The 15,298-nt window shown below is 39.2% G+C and overlaps 2 protein-coding genes across 3 annotated transcripts; both read right to left on the bottom strand.

Annotated features, from left to right (window-relative positions):
* Nucleotides 1-3,045: 3,045 nt before the first annotated feature.
* On the bottom strand, nt 3,046-3,664 carry LOC146629989 (uncharacterized). Its single transcript, XM_085355524.1, has one exon. The coding sequence runs from the start codon at nt 3,662-3,664 to the stop codon at nt 3,503-3,505; it is 162 nt and encodes a 53-aa protein (XP_085211650.1). The 3' UTR covers nt 3,046-3,502.
* A 6,764-nt stretch (nt 3,665-10,428) lies between these two features.
* LOC146629988 (uncharacterized) lies at nt 10,429-12,435 on the bottom strand. Of its 2 annotated transcripts, none has more exons than XM_085355521.1 (2): nt 12,395-12,435; nt 10,429-10,657 (listed from the first exon to the last, which is right to left on the bottom strand). In XM_085355521.1, the coding sequence occupies exon 2, from the start codon at nt 10,645-10,647 to the stop codon at nt 10,429-10,431; it is 219 nt and encodes a 72-aa protein (XP_085211647.1). In that variant the 5' UTR covers nt 10,648-10,657; nt 12,395-12,435. The 2 variants fall into 2 exon arrangements, with proteins under 2 accessions (XP_085211647.1, XP_085211648.1); XM_085355522.1 differs by lacking the exon at nt 12,395-12,435 and adding an exon at nt 11,155-11,218.
* Nucleotides 12,436-15,298: the final 2,863 nt, after the last annotated feature.

Here is a 15,298-nt window from a genome sequence, read left to right as displayed (position 1 = left end):
CGACTCTTGCTGACTTCACGGACCAGCGGAATGAATAAGGAGGAAAAAATACAGTGATGTGTAAAACAGGCTGATTACCATTAAACAAAGCAACAACAAACTATCTCATATTCCCTAATAACGAAGTTGCAGATAGCGAGTAAGTAATAGACTTACAAAACGCAAAATGTTACGTTTTAACCAGATTTAGAGTAGTTGACCAAATGTCTCATTGAAAATCAACAATAAATGCATAAAAGGTTGAAGATTTTTTTTAAACTTTGAATAAATAAGTAAAAGGAAAAATCCTATTTTCGTAGCATTGTTGCTACATGTCATTGTTACATGTCCCTTTTTATTCTTGTCCAATTAACCTCTACAATTTAATTTGTTCTATACTTATTCCTTTGTAGTGGTTTCTATAAAAGAATTATTTTTGGTGCTTTTTTCTTTTATGCCCACCGTTTTCACTGTTGAACTCGTATTACTATGCTGTTGTATTTTTCAGACATTACTCGGAGACAGTAAAAGCACCATGTGGTATCATGTGACTCAGCACGATAACGGAAACTGGGAGAAAGAGTCAGAGGCATTTCAAATAGTGGGAAAATTAGGAGAATATACAGAAATACAAGTTTTTGCGTTATTGTAGGGTCTTCATCCTACAATATAACGTAAGAAAACGTTTTTTTGAACATGCAATTTATTGAAAACAATGCTTAAACTGAAACAGGCTGTTTTACAGATGATCAAAATCTTAGAACCACATGCCTTTAAAATGCCAATTCTGTGCAAAAATGTGGTTTCGTTGTCATTTTCTGTCAGGTAGTCTCACTGTCATAACTTTCTGATGGCAAAGGCAAAAAAAAAGTTCCCTTTTTGAACGTGGTTGGGTTGTTGAACTGCATAAGCACGGTCTCTTGCAGCGTCGCTGCTGAGGTGGGATACAGTAAGACAGTCATTTGGAATTTCTTAAATGATCCTGAGGGTTATGGAACAAAAAAGTCAAGTGGAAGACCCAAAATAATTTCACCAGCACTGAGCCGGAGGATAAAATTGGAGAGAGAGACAATTTTCAAAAAGATAAGAGATTTATTGGAATGTTAATCATAGGGTTAATCATTCTTAATTTCGTTGTTCTCGTGACAATGACAATAACGTTTCTGATTCTGATTCTGGGTGTTGTAGTTTGTTGTTGTTTTAGTTTATATGCTTAATTCGTTTTATGTGTGTATTGTATATGAGTGTAGACTTGTATATAGTTAAACATGCATGGATAATATAATGTCAAATTCTGAATATTGATTTATAAACAATGGGATTTGAAAAAAGTGGGTAGGAAAAGAAAAAGTGTAAACTTCATCCTACTGTTTTTCAACCACAAATATTGTGTAGACACATAGTGTAAATAGTGGGAACAGCTCATGCAAGTGGGACCCTAATCTGCCCGATGTACTCTGAGCCCCTCTCAAATGACTGAACTCCTCACCCTGTTTCTAAGGGAGAGGCCAGAAAGCTTATTTTTGCCACATGTGTCCACTATCTCATTCTTTCAGCCACTATTATAGGTCATAACCTCAGATGAGGGAAATGACATTGATCGACCAGTAAATTAATAGCTTCCCCTTTATGCTCAGCTCTCTCTTCACTACGACAGAATGATTCAGCATCCACATCCCTGCAGATATTGACAGACTGATTGGTGCACTATCTTGCACCCTTCTCTCCTCACCCCTGAAAAAGACCCCAAGATATTTAAACTGCTCCACTTGGCAGCAACTGTTTTAGTGATTTTGTTTTATCCAAATAAAATTGAATTCAATTCAATAAATTAATGATTAATTAATTAAAGAGCACTGACCTTTTTTATGTTTTTAGGAGTGAAGCTTTGTGGATGATCCTTAAGCCTGTTAGCTCATTTCTGCCATTTGTAGTTGAGATGTCATTCTTTCAGTTCATTTTTCAGAGCTTGTGACCACAGGTGATGGTAGATCGATCTGTAAATCGTCAGCTTCCACGCTGAGCTCTCCCTTCATCATAGCAGATGTGTACAGAATCCACATCACAACTAGTATGGTGAAATACTAGTTGTCTCTCAATCTTTAGCTCTTCCTCCTGAGACAGTAACTTGCTCCTGTTGTTCCTCCTTCAGCCCAAAGATCAAAGAGTTGGGGTATTTAATACCCCTAAGTGGGTACTCCATCTTTTCCCAACTGAAGAGCATGGCCTCAGATTTTGAGTTGTTAATTTTCATCCCAGTCACTTCACACGTGTTGCAAACTGCCCCAGTGTGAGCTGGATGTTGTTGATGAAGCTAAAAAAAAAAAGATACATCATCCATAAAAAGCTGAGATGAGATCCTGCAACCACCAAACCAGACACTCTTCACCACTTGGCTGCAACTGACCAAAGACGAGAGATGGTTATTTTATACATTTATTTTTTCCAAATAACTGCACTAACAGTTATCACCTAGGTTCTTGCTGATGATCTTGGAGCCCATTCCAGCATGGAGCAAGTCTTCAATTATGTCCCTTCAATCAACAGCTCTTTGGTCCTGCCCATGGTGGTGAGGTGGTTGGAGCAGCAGATATCAATTCAGTGGACATGTGTGCATTATACACATACGCTGAAATCAAAAGTATCTGTAATTGACTGATTGTAGTCAACCTGTACGAATTCTGGCTGGGTTGTAGGGGAACAGATTCCTATTTCACTCAATGACATACAAAACAACCTTTTAATGTATTTTTTAAGATTGTTTTTGTTGATATGTCTCTCTCAATTAAAATGAAGCTACCATAAAATTTATTGCTGTTCATTTTTTGTGAGCAAATTTTAAATTTCTTCAGGGGATCAAATAATTATTCCCCTGACTGGACCACCGGCTTGACATACTCAGTAAGCAAGAAACTTAAGGTAAGGGGAGATTCCAACAGATTTATTTGATATGGATATGAAAACAATCACATTTAATGAAACAATGTTTTTTTCTTAATGACAAGAAACAAATCATTTTGGATACATTTTTAACACAGTATTAATACTGTGGTTTTAAGTGTCTGCCCCAGTTGAAATAAAATTTGACTATTTGTGCTTTAGGTTAAGATAATTCTTGTTAGCAGCACTGACATCTATAATTTTAGGTGTTTAAACTGAATTGGTTAACATGAAGAAATAAATACAATCTCCCAACAATACACTGTGAAGCTGAGTAAGTCCACCCTTTAAATCAACATAAAAAAAGTCTTAATCACGACATTTATTTTATTGAAATATACATTTCCATGTTTTTATTTACTTTAAATCACAACTTGAAACATCAATTTATTTTTAACTAACTCAAGAAAAGTGTCAAACTGTCCAACAAAACTGATTTTTTACAGCAATCGTTTCAAACTTGACATTCTCAAGTGGATGTGGATGGATGTGGATAGAGTACAGTCTTTATCAGTTAATGTGGGGCACAGTCGTCTGGAGGCTGATTTCTATCCTTCCATCATTCCAGGGACTTAAATAAAAATCAGTCTGGTCTCCCTTCAACAGTTTTCTTTTTGACTGCAACCTCAGAGCGCACCACACTCTTCATAGTTCTCTGCATTATCCATGTAGCCAGGTGGATAGTCACAAAGGCACCAGAGACGGCCCACAGCCAGTTCCTTCTGAGCCAGCTCTGAGGTTTCATGGTGACACCACTGCAGGGGAAGAAGAAAAACAGTATTTACTCACAAACACTTGGTATACAGAAAAACATGGCAGGGAAGCCAAATAAAATTGACCATTTTCACAGTTATTGGGAGGAAGAGTTTGTTTTTAATCACAGGTAAACAAAGGGTGTATGTCTCACTTGCTGCGGCACTGGGAAACTGAACCATCTGAACTGTGAGCTGCAAGGAAAAGGTAAGACTGCTGCTGACATGATAAATGCATTTAAAGCCACGATGAGAAAAAAGCCCTGCACTTTCCCTCCAAACAGCCACTTTGTTCTCACTGTTTCGATGATATCACATGTTTTAACGACAGTCCAGCCATACTACAAGTGTGATGACTGCAAAGTGGGGTGTACAAATACAGCTGCTCTGTGACGGCCTCAGAGGTTGTTTAAGAGAATATTGGGAGCAACAACACCATGAAGTCCAAAGAACACACCAGACAGGTCAGGGATAAAGGTATTCAGAAATTTAAAGGAGGCTTAGGCTACAAAAAGATTTCCCAAGCACTGTTCAAGCGATCATTCAGAAATGGAAGGAGTATGGCACAACTGTAAACCTACCAAGACAAGGCCGTCCACCTAAACTCACAGGCCGAACAAGGACAGCGCTGATCAGAAATGCAGCCAAGAGGCCCATGGTGACTCTGGACGAGCTGCAGAGATCTACAGCTCAGGTGGGGGAATCTGTCCATAGGACAACTATTAGTCGTGCACTGCACAACGTTGGCCTTTATGGAAGAGTGGCAAGAAGAAAGCCATTGTTAACAGAAAACCATAAGAAGTGCCGTTTGCAGTTTGCCACAAGCCATGTGGGGGACACAGCAAACATGTGGAAGAAGGTGCTCTGGTCAGATGAGACCAACATGGAACTTTTTGGCCAAAATGCAAAACGCTATGTGTGGCGGAAAACTAACACTGCACATCACTCTGAACACACCATCCCCACTGTCAAATATGGTGGTGGCAGCATCATGCTCTGGGGGTGCTTCTCTTCAGCAGGGACAGGAAGCTGGTCAGAGTTGATGGGAAGATGGATGGAGCCAAATACAGGGCAACCTTGGAAGAAAACCTCTTGGAGTCGGCAAAAGACTTGAGACTGGGGCGGAGGTTCACCTTCCAGCAGGACAACGACCCTGAACATAAAGCCAGGAAACAATGGAATGGTTTAAAACAAAACATATCCATGTCTTAGAATGGCCCAGTCAAAGTCCAGATCTAAATCCAATCGAGAATCTGTGGCAAGATCTGAAAACTGCTGTTCACAAACGCTGTCCATCTAATCTGACTGAGCTGGAGCTGTTTTGCAAAGAAGAATGGGCAAAGATTTCAGTCTCTAGATGTGCAAAGCTGGTAGAGACAGACCCTAAAACACTGGCAGCTGTAATTGCAGCAAAAGGTGGTTCTACAAAGTATTGACTCAGGGGGCTGAATAATTACGCACACCCCACTTTTCAGTTATTTATTTGTAAAAAATGTTTGGAATCATGTATGATTTTCGTTCCACTTCTCACGTGTACACCACGTTGTGTTGGTCTTTCACGTGGAATTCCAATAAAATTGATTCATGTTTGTGGCTGTAATGTGACAAAATGTGGAAAAGTTCAAGGGGGCCGAATACTTTTGCAAGCCACTGTAACTCTGACACTCATTCTATTTCAATTGATTACATATCAGATGTTTCTAAAAATTGACTGCAGTCCACCTGTGATAAATTCAGTTGATTGGACATGACTGGGAAAGGCACACACTTGTCTATATAAGGTCCCATATGTAACAGTGCACATTGGCGCACAAACCAAGCCGTAAAGTCCAAGGAATTGTCTGTAGACCTCTGAGACAGGATTGTATCGAGGCGCAGATCTGAGGAAAGGTATAGAAAAATTTCTGCATCTGCAAAGGTACTTATATAGATAGCTTGGCTAAGTACTTGCTCAAAGGAGGTCATTTGCTTTATCAGTATTACTGTAGGATATTGCCGAGTTGTTGTAGGTTAGATTTGGTGCCATATAAATACAATTAAATAGAATGTTACATTATCTTGATAGTTTTCATTCTTGAATATCTTCACCTGTTAAATTATTTAAAAAAATCTCTAAGTTTTGAAAATATAAAATAGATGGATAAAACTTTACACTTTGACCACTCAGACCAAAAAATCTATTCCCTGTAAACATTTATTCATTCATTTGGGTGTGACTCTTATCAGCTTTTTGGGCTGAGTTCTAGTGGGGGATGGGATGATGTCTGTGGAAATTTGTGACAGAACTGAGCACGGCAGTTGCACAGCAAACTGAAACTTCCAGGAAACAGGACATTAGAGGACTACCAATAAAAATTATGTCTGACTCCAGTCTATTTACACCTACAGGCGAGGTGCCACTCTTTTACTGATAAGGATATACACATCCTGGACGGTGGTTTGGAGTCAAGGAGGCCATTTACGAAAAAGGGAAAGACGATCTCTGAATCAAGGAGGGGGCCTGAGGGTAAATCTTTCATCATCTTATGATGCTGCCTTGCCAGTAATCAAATAACCTGCTGGAATAATCAGATGGCCAAAGGGGAAACTGAAGCCACTAACATCAAGACAAGAAATCTCCTTCCGTGCATGGAGGGTTAGCCCCAAATCCAGCACCCTGAGACTGTATGCAAAGTGGAAGGAAGATGAGAACTAGTCAGTGTCAGAACTACTATCCAGGATGAGACAACAAAGATTTAGTTTTTTGTTAGTTTGTTTTAGTTTAGTTTAGATGTATTCACTATAGTTTAGTGAATACCTCTTGCAGCAGAATCCCGAGAGAAGAGAAGCAGGAAAAGGAACCATCACGGAAGGATGGGAGCCTGCACGGTATGTGCCACCGTCAGACAGAAGAAGAGACTGACATCCACAAATCCTGTCAGTGGCTGGACAAAGCTGAACTGAAAGACAGCACAGAGACAGCACTAATATGGCAGAATAGGAACAAGACCCCGTAGGCTGTACAGAGATGCTAATGAGAAAATTTCAGCACATAGCAACAAGGTGCAAGATGCTAGCAGGTATGGCATACATAGAACACCATAACCAAATGTCCCCTTAGGGTAGTTGAGAATGACCGAGTTAAGATCCTGTGGGACTTGCAGATACAGACAGAAAAACTGGTGATGGCAAACCAAGAGGAAGACAGCTGTAGTGACAGATGTAGCTATACTGAATGATAGCAGCTCGAGAAGTGCCAAGAGCTGAGAGGAGAGCTCAAGAAGATGTGGAGATTGAAAGCAGCAGTAGTCCTCGTTGCAACTGGAACACTCAGGGCAGTGCCCCCAACACACACCCACCCACACAAATACACTTCTCAAGCCCCCAGAGGTCCTGCGCAGCATCTTTGTTGTCATTCAGTATAGCTATATTTTATCACTACAGCCGTCTTCCTCTGCTTGTCCATCACTACGATGTTAGGCTGTTAGCCATCACCGGTAGGGATGGGTACCGGTATCCGGTGCCATTCTGACATAAACGGTAGTAACCAGACTATCCAAGGATAGTAGGCGGGCCCAGGTAAGTACGTTCTTTTAGAGCAGAGTTACAGATTAAAAATGCCCAAGGCGAAGCGGTCAAAAGTCTTGCTGTACTTCACAGCAAAAGATGCAAACTCAGCAGCCTGCAACAAGTGCTTTAAGGTGATACTGTGCAAAGGAGGTAACTCCTCAAATCTGATGAAAAACCTGGCCCCTAGCCCTGCCAGTGTAGCAGAAATGATGATGGATGATGATGGCGGCAGCAGCCGTTCTTCTCTGGGTGAGTAGCTTAATGTTGTTCGTGTGTAATTTATGTTGAGTAGGCTAACCACGTTATTAAATTAATGCACGTAAGGTGAACTAGCAAACACCGTCGTAGTTACATGCGGCTGTCTTGTTATTTGATAGAGTGATACCATATATGCCCTATAGCTGCAGAAAAGGCTAACACTGTTATCTTTTTACAAAAAAAAACCAGCTAAACATGAGAGGTTTTAGGACAAATTTTGTGTTTTCCATTGTTTAAGCACCGGTTCCAACCAAAGGAGGTATGTTGTATCAACAGAAAAGGCTAACTTGGTTATCATTTTGCAGAAAAAAAGAGACTGCTAAAAATAAAAACATAAAAGCTTTTTGGACAAAGTTTGTGTTCTCCATTCTTTAAGCACCGGTTCGAGCACTGTTTAAGCACCGGCACCATTTCAAATGTACCGGTTTGGCACTGGTATTGGATAAAACCTAAATGATACCCATCCCTAATCACCTGTTTATCTATCTGTATCTGGAAGACCCACAGGATCTTGGCTTGTGTCCCATTTTGACCTCGGGACTTCCAGGCCATAATCGGCTCAGAAGTTAAAGTATACTATGCCAGCTATTTGGTTATGGCGCCTCATGTATGCCCTGCCTGCTAACATCTTGCACCCTGCTGTTATGTGCTGGATTGTCTCTGGGGCATCTTTACACAGCCTGCACTGGGGATCTTGCCTGGTGTGGCAGCCCCCAGCCTCTATGAATCTTGTGCATACAGCTTGTCCTGTGCTGCCATGACTAGTGCCTCTGTGCTGTCCTTCAGTCCAGCTTTGTCCAGCCACTGACAGAGGAAGTGGCTGACATCCAGAAATCCTGTCTGCCGGTGATACATACCACGCAGGGGCCTCTGGCTCCATGACAGATTTTCTACTTGCTCCTTTTTTTCTTTCTTGGGTTTCTGCTGTCTGAGGTATTCACTAAGCACATTGTTCGTTGTGGCCATGATCCTGATGTGAATGTTTATCGTCTCATCCTGGACAGTGGTTCTGTACTGTTTGGCATACAGTCTCAGGGTTCTAGTCTTGGGGTGAAACCCTTTGTCCTTGGTGAGCTGCTTCCTTGTCTTGATGTCAGTGGCGTCTGTCTCCTCCTTTAGCCAGCTTATTATCCCAGTAGGCTACCCAATCCCAGTGTTGATTACCTGGATCTTGTTCTTTCCATTCAGCTGACTTCTCTGGACTTGCCTGACCCTCTGCAGGTACTTGGTAATTGCGCCTCTCTTTACCTTTTGTTACCTTCTGACTACACTTCTCCAGTCCGAAAGACATTCTGATGTTGTTGCTGTAGATCCTCGTGGTGTGGATGAATGAATCAATGTCTGTTTAAGCATACAGCTTGATGTCATCCATGTAGAGGAGGTGGCTGACGATTGCCCCATTCTGTAATTGGTCTCCATAGCCAGTCTTGTCAATGACCTAACTGAGGGGGTTCAGGCCAATGCAGAACAGCAGTTGGAAAAGAGGAACTCCTTGGTAGACCCTGCACTTCATGGTAACTTGTGCTATTGGTTCAAAGTTGGCCTCTAGAAGCTACTAAATGTTTTGCTGTCTCTCTAAATGCTGGGTATCAAAGATTCCATAGGTCCCACATCGTCTTCATGTAACGCCTTCCGCTGGGGTTAATTATGTAGTAGCATGCCAACAGTGCTTTGTTTTCATTTCTTCCCCACTTATGTCTTCCGGTTCCGTTAACCCACTTCTCATCTGTGTGTCATGGTTTCCCAACACCTGACGTGGACCTTGTCCACATCCTGTCTGAGCTGGTATGGCTTCAGTTATCTCTGTCTTTCTCATATCCAAGGTAGCTTGGTTAGCATAGGGAATCTCGCCTAGGGACCCTTACTGGATACAGACACCCAAGAAAACACCATGAAAGGTCAGGTGTGCAGTAGAGTATTAAACTTTGTGTGTAGGGACTTCAGGTTGAACACCCAAGCTGAGGATGGCAAAGAGCTACCGAATGAGGCAGAGCAGTGTGAACACTGGGTGGTAGAGAGGCTGCAGACAGATTGGCCAAGATGATAAACTTTAAATTTCTACTTTTCCAATAGCTTATAGAAATCTATTTATTTTTGTTGTAGCCATCTGGGTAATCAGTTTTATAATGCAGGCAGTAACCGGTCTTTATTTTCACATTACTAACACGACACATTATCCAAAGTTAATTTTTTTTATTTTTCCATTATGCTCTTCTTCTACAATAATTAAAATTATTCAGATATTGTTTTCTATAATTTCGTTCAAAAATATATCTTACCTTCACAACCTATACTGAAATAATCAAAATAACTCATAAAAAACCCTCCAAATTTAATCTTAAAAATGTAACTTATAATTGGGGAAAATAGCTGAAATTTAACAAGTTAACTTTTTCAAGATATGACTTCTTTGCCATTATTTCTGTTGTTGCAGGATGGGATCATAATCTTCCCTGTAGTATCAAATATCAGTTATTTTCTTTGGTACTGCAATTGAGTTAATTTGTAGAGTTGTTCGTTTGTTTTTTAAATTAAACTACAGCCTGTACATACTTATAGTTATAGAATATTCACAACATACTTCATACCGTGTACATTATAACATACCATAATAGACCCATTTCTGTAATATACTCACATATCTATATTATTGCTAATATATATTGTAATATATCTATATCACTAAAGCACTTCTGGATGGATGCAAACTGCATTTCGTTGCCCTGTACCTGTGCATGTGCAATGACAATAAAGTTGAATTCTATTCTATTCTATTCTATTCTAAATTGGAGCACCAACTTGTGAAAATCTGAAAATACAACTAAAGGTAGATGAAACTGCTCTGAGTTTTACAAACCCTTTGTGTGCTCAGTTATACAAACTCTCAAGGGCAGAAAAACTTAGCACGTTTTCTTCAGGTGTTTTTAACAGTTTCATACCTCAGTGCGGGTTACTTGCTCTTGTGAGCAACAGCTGGAGGAGGAGAAGGAAGAGCAGATGCAGGAGGGGAAACGTAGGTAACAATGCCAGGTTCAGGAATATACTCATCTCCGTCTTTGCGTAGCAGTGGGCTTCCCTTCAGATTGTACCAGCCCCAGTGGATCAGCCCCAGACTTGTGCCCATCACAATCAATACTTTGTAGTTACTCCACAAATCCCGCAGACCCATAACTAAGATGCTAAAAAAAAATCCAAAAGATGATCACTACATTCATATAGACAGTTAATATGATTCTTACTTCAAGTAGTAACTAGTCAAATAATATATACTGAAATGGAAGTGGACTTAAAGTACAAGGCAGCATTAAAGGGAAAGTACGCTTATAAGTAATAGTTGAGTGACAATCATTTTCCATCACTGGTCATTCAAAGGTCAAGTGTGCAAAAAAGAAACAAATATCAATTGATCAAAAGACTATACTCTGAGTCTAACTATTTTTGCTGGAAGATCCTGACAAGTCCAGTAAAAAGCAAAGTAAAGCAAGTAAACAAAACTACTGCCTATGTATAGAATTATAGGAACACTGACATTCAATCGATTTCTTATTTAGAACGATACACGTACACCCATGCAAAGGATATTGTAAAGTTTTACTCAATGAGACACCAGCAATGTTACAACGCAATAAGGAACTGATTCATATCTATTATCTTCATATCTATTTAACATGCTCACAGTTTAGTTTAGGAAGCCAGCTCAACCCCATCGATTATCTGTATTGAAATTGCACAAGAAAATTAAAGTTAATCAAAATTAAAATGAACAACACAAACTTTTTTTTTTTTTTTTTTTTTTTTTTTTACTTTTTTTTTTTTTTTTTTTTTTTTGTTTTTTGTTTTTTGTTTTTTTTTATTAGTAATATAAACATACAAACAAAATGCACCATATATTACAGATTCAGAGAATAAACATTTCTTACATATTAGCAACTTTCATATATAGTGAAAATAAAATATAAAGATGGGGTCACATAAATTAACAGATTATTAACTCACTAAATCAAAATCTTCTACAAAGGAAACAAAAAAAGCAGCCTTTTTCTTTTTAACTAAAGTCAAAGATTTAACCAACAGGTTTAGGTCGTTTTTCCAGTGAGCCAGTGTTGGTTTAATCTTAAAAAAGCGACATTTATGTATAAAATACTTACACAAGATTAATAACACATTAACACCATAATTAGCTTTCTTTTCTTTCAAAAACACTCCAAACATTATCATATTTAAGGTAAATGGGGTAATTTGAATCCCACTGGAATAAAGCCAGGTATGAAAATCCAACCAAAATATTTGTATAAAATTGCACAAAAAGAATAGATGGTCCAAATCCTCCTCTTCTGTTTCACAAAATACACAATTACCCGTTTCTATTTTGAATCTATCACTAAGGAGTCTATTTGTCGGGTAAATTTTATTCAAGATTTTAAATTGGACTTCTTTCCCTTTAGGAGGGATAGGGAAGGTGATATAATCAGTTCTTATTTTTTCAATTTCTTCCCTTTGGAAATCTTTTAATATGTAATTACGTCTAAGTAAATTTGGAGAATAAAGACTCCTTAATGAAGATCTAAGAAACTTATTGTTGCATTTAACATCACAAAATCGAATACCATCTATATATAATTGCCTTAACTTGGGGGAGATGTCAGAATATATTATATCATTTACAACTATGTTTTTAAGTGACAATGGAATGGATTTTATAACCCGATTAAATTTACTTTTAGAACATTGGATATTAAACTTTTGGCAAAAATCTTGATGTCCTAGAACATGTCCTTCCTCATCTACAAAATGGGCAATTGCCCAAACACCTTTTGATAACCAATCTTGAATAAAAATAGATTTTCTGTTCATCAGTATATATCTATTGTTCCAAATTGGGCTATTATGTGGAGTGATGAACAACACAAACTAACCTGTGGTGACATAAGAGAAGCCCTCACCTTCAGAATTCGTCTGTGTTTTCTATGCTGAAGATCACTAAACATGTGCCTGAACGCAATTTACGTTAATTATAAGCATAATTGCTCAAAACCTTAGTGCTAAATACTAACACGCTTATTGTTATTAATTATTGTGTTTTCCATGGAATCCAAATTGAAATAAACACCTTTAAATGTGCCGCTGATGTTATAAATATTTTTTTTTTTTTTTTTTTACTCAGGCAACACATTGGAAGCCTGAAATAATCATGTGACTGTGTAACCATCGGCTATTGGTTGAGTTTTGCATTCCTAGTGAAAAGTTTTTTTTGTTTGTTTTTTTGAATACGCTTTATTGACAAAGCACAAAATACAAATACAAAATAGCAAACACAATGTCAGGGGGTTTGTATAAAAAAACAAAATAGTGAAAAGGTTTTGATATATGACTGCATCCATAAAACATCGTCATTTCGTAATTATCTCGGTGTATATACAAAAATGTATCGCCTGTACAACATTTGATGCGCTACAGTAGTGGTGGCTAGATGAAGTGTTGTAACCCTTTTGGTGTGTCGCTCAATAGTGACATCTCCTGGATTTAAAAAAATCAGTGCAGGTAACCTGGATAAAGAGTGTGGTGAGAGACTGAGCTATGTTCAATTTTTTTTCTGCCAAATGAGGGATGAATGTTCCTGTTTACATAACAAGCTGATGGTAAAGCGCTGAATGAAAAAAATATGTATATAATGCAAGGGCGTAGATTTGGCATGGATTTGGCATGGATGGAAGGGACGTGTCCCCACCAATATCCAGCGATTATTGAATTGTCCCCACCAATAATTTGATCTCTGCGAGTAAAGAAAAAAAAGACCCGATAGAAAGAAAAAACGATCTGTCAACGTCTCATTCACCCAGCGGTGTAGAAAGAGTTATGGCCAATGTGATTGGCTGTGCCTTTCAGGGAGCTCCGTTTCGTTTTTGCAGCGGTAAACCTCCGCTGCCAGGAGGAGCGGAGGACGGCAGCAAAAAGGAAGATCCTGGATATAAGAAAATATTTTTCAAAGAAACCTGTAAGTCGCTTAAAGTCAAGTTCACTCATAAAATGTGTCCGTCATAATAACGTTACAGGCTATGCTAGGCTTTGGCCCACATCAGTCTAAAATTGTATGTAACCATGAATAACGTGTTTTGGAAACTAACTGCACAACATGCAGCACTATTAGTTCTCTCAGTCTCAGAGCAGCATTTCTAATTTTGATTGAAACTGTCAGAGAAAACAGCAGCCTCAAGCAGCCAGGATATTAGTTTACAGAGGCTGTTAAAATTATATATCTAACGTTAAAATGTTGGTGACACAATAATTTCATCCTAATGGTACTGACATATTCATAGGGTTAATTTTTGAGACAAAATATCATGAGGTAGTTATGATTTTGCAAATATTCCACCTTGTAGTGTAGTTTGCACAAATTGTTTTAAAAATGCTCTCACCGTACAAACATTACTGATGAGTCAAGATCTGCACAAATTGACAGAAACACTGAAGCAGCTCCACATTTTATTCTTATTGTCATGTCTGTCCTGTTTGTCAGGTGACAGAAGAACCAACACAAAGCTCAGAGAGCAATGGTGATACAAGATCACAGGTGAAATTGGATGATGACCTGTTGGTTCATGACTGTATTTGAAGCACATGTGTGACTGCATGTATTTGGAATGTCTCACTGTTATTCATCAGGTGACAGGCAGCTCTGCCATGTTGTAGCTCAGACAGAGGTGAAGAGGCGAGCTCACAGGTGACTGACTGATGATTTGGTGCTGTAGATTAACTAGTATTTATTATCATGACAATTGTCAGCTGCTGATGTAAATTGATTCATTAGTGTTTATTTGACAAAGAATCTGAATTGACACGTCTCACATTTTATATGGCATGAATCAGTGTGTTATTTTATCATGTGGCAATATGTCCTAGTGCAGTCAGAGGGGAAGAGCCAGGGCCAAAGCTGAGGCACATCAAGCACATAGTAATAATTTTAATCTGAGGATAACACGCATGTACTGAGGCTGAAAGAAGCTTCAGTGCTCTCAGAAGACTAAAAAGATGGGTAAGGTCAACAATGACTCGAATGAGATTAAACAATGCTGCTGTATGCCATGTCCACCAGGAGAGACTGGACAGTATAGATGTATACATAGATATGCCAGCAGTTTACCTCAGTTAACGAGAGGAGAAGGCATGTGTGTGGCCCCTTCACATAGTGGACATTGAGTTGTTGTGTGGGACACTAGTAGTCCATGTCTGTTTCTGTAACAGTAGTTCATGTTTAGAATAAAAAATCCCAGCTCACTGATTTGATCGGAGCAACAGTGCCTAAAATGTTGCATAATTTTGCTGAGAGATCTTTTACTTTGTGGTAATCTTAGATGAGTAGCTTTATGGACAAAAACCAGCAGGTCATTCAGTGTTCCCTTAGTGCTAATGTATAAGAGATGTTGGTGTACTACAACTGAAGTAATGTTGTTAATTCCTTAAAGTCATATTCTTTTCGCCCGCTTTGAGACGACCAGGCCCTCAGCTGCCACACCACTTCCACCCGCCCCCAGCACTGGCACACTAACACTTAGGGAGCACCAAGTGAGGTGTGTTCTAAGGTCAGTGAATCCCAGGAAGGCGGCAGGTCCTGATGGAATACATGGAAAGGTTCTCAGAGCATGTGCTGACAAACTGACCGGAGTCTTCACTAAAATCTTCAACCTTTCCTTGTCATCAAACACCGTCCCGCCCTGCCTCAAAACCTCCACCATCATCCCCATCGCCAAGAAGACAGCTGTGGCCAGCCCAAATGACTACAGGCCTGTTGCACTTACGCCTGTAGTGATGAAGTGCTTTGA

Source organism: Diplotaxodon limnothrissa, linkage group LG6, assembly GCF_057381915.1.
Source record: "Diplotaxodon limnothrissa isolate DT_005_m linkage group LG6, D_limnothrissa_male_GT1.1, whole genome shotgun sequence".
In the NCBI taxonomy this organism is placed as follows: domain Eukaryota; kingdom Metazoa; phylum Chordata; class Actinopteri; order Cichliformes; family Cichlidae; genus Diplotaxodon; species Diplotaxodon limnothrissa.
Note: the sequence above shows the minus strand (reverse complement) of the source record. Positions and strands in the feature narration are given on the sequence as shown.

What these genes read in the sequence shown, in the direction of transcription:
- LOC146629989 (XM_085355524.1), bottom strand. Translation starts at nt 3,664, where the DNA reads ATGAAACCTCAGAGCTGGCTCAGAAGGAACTGGCTGTGGGCCGTCTCT.
- LOC146629988 (XM_085355521.1), bottom strand. Translation starts at nt 10,647, where the DNA reads ATGGGTCTGCGGGATTTGTGGAGTAACTACAAAGTATTGATTGTGATG.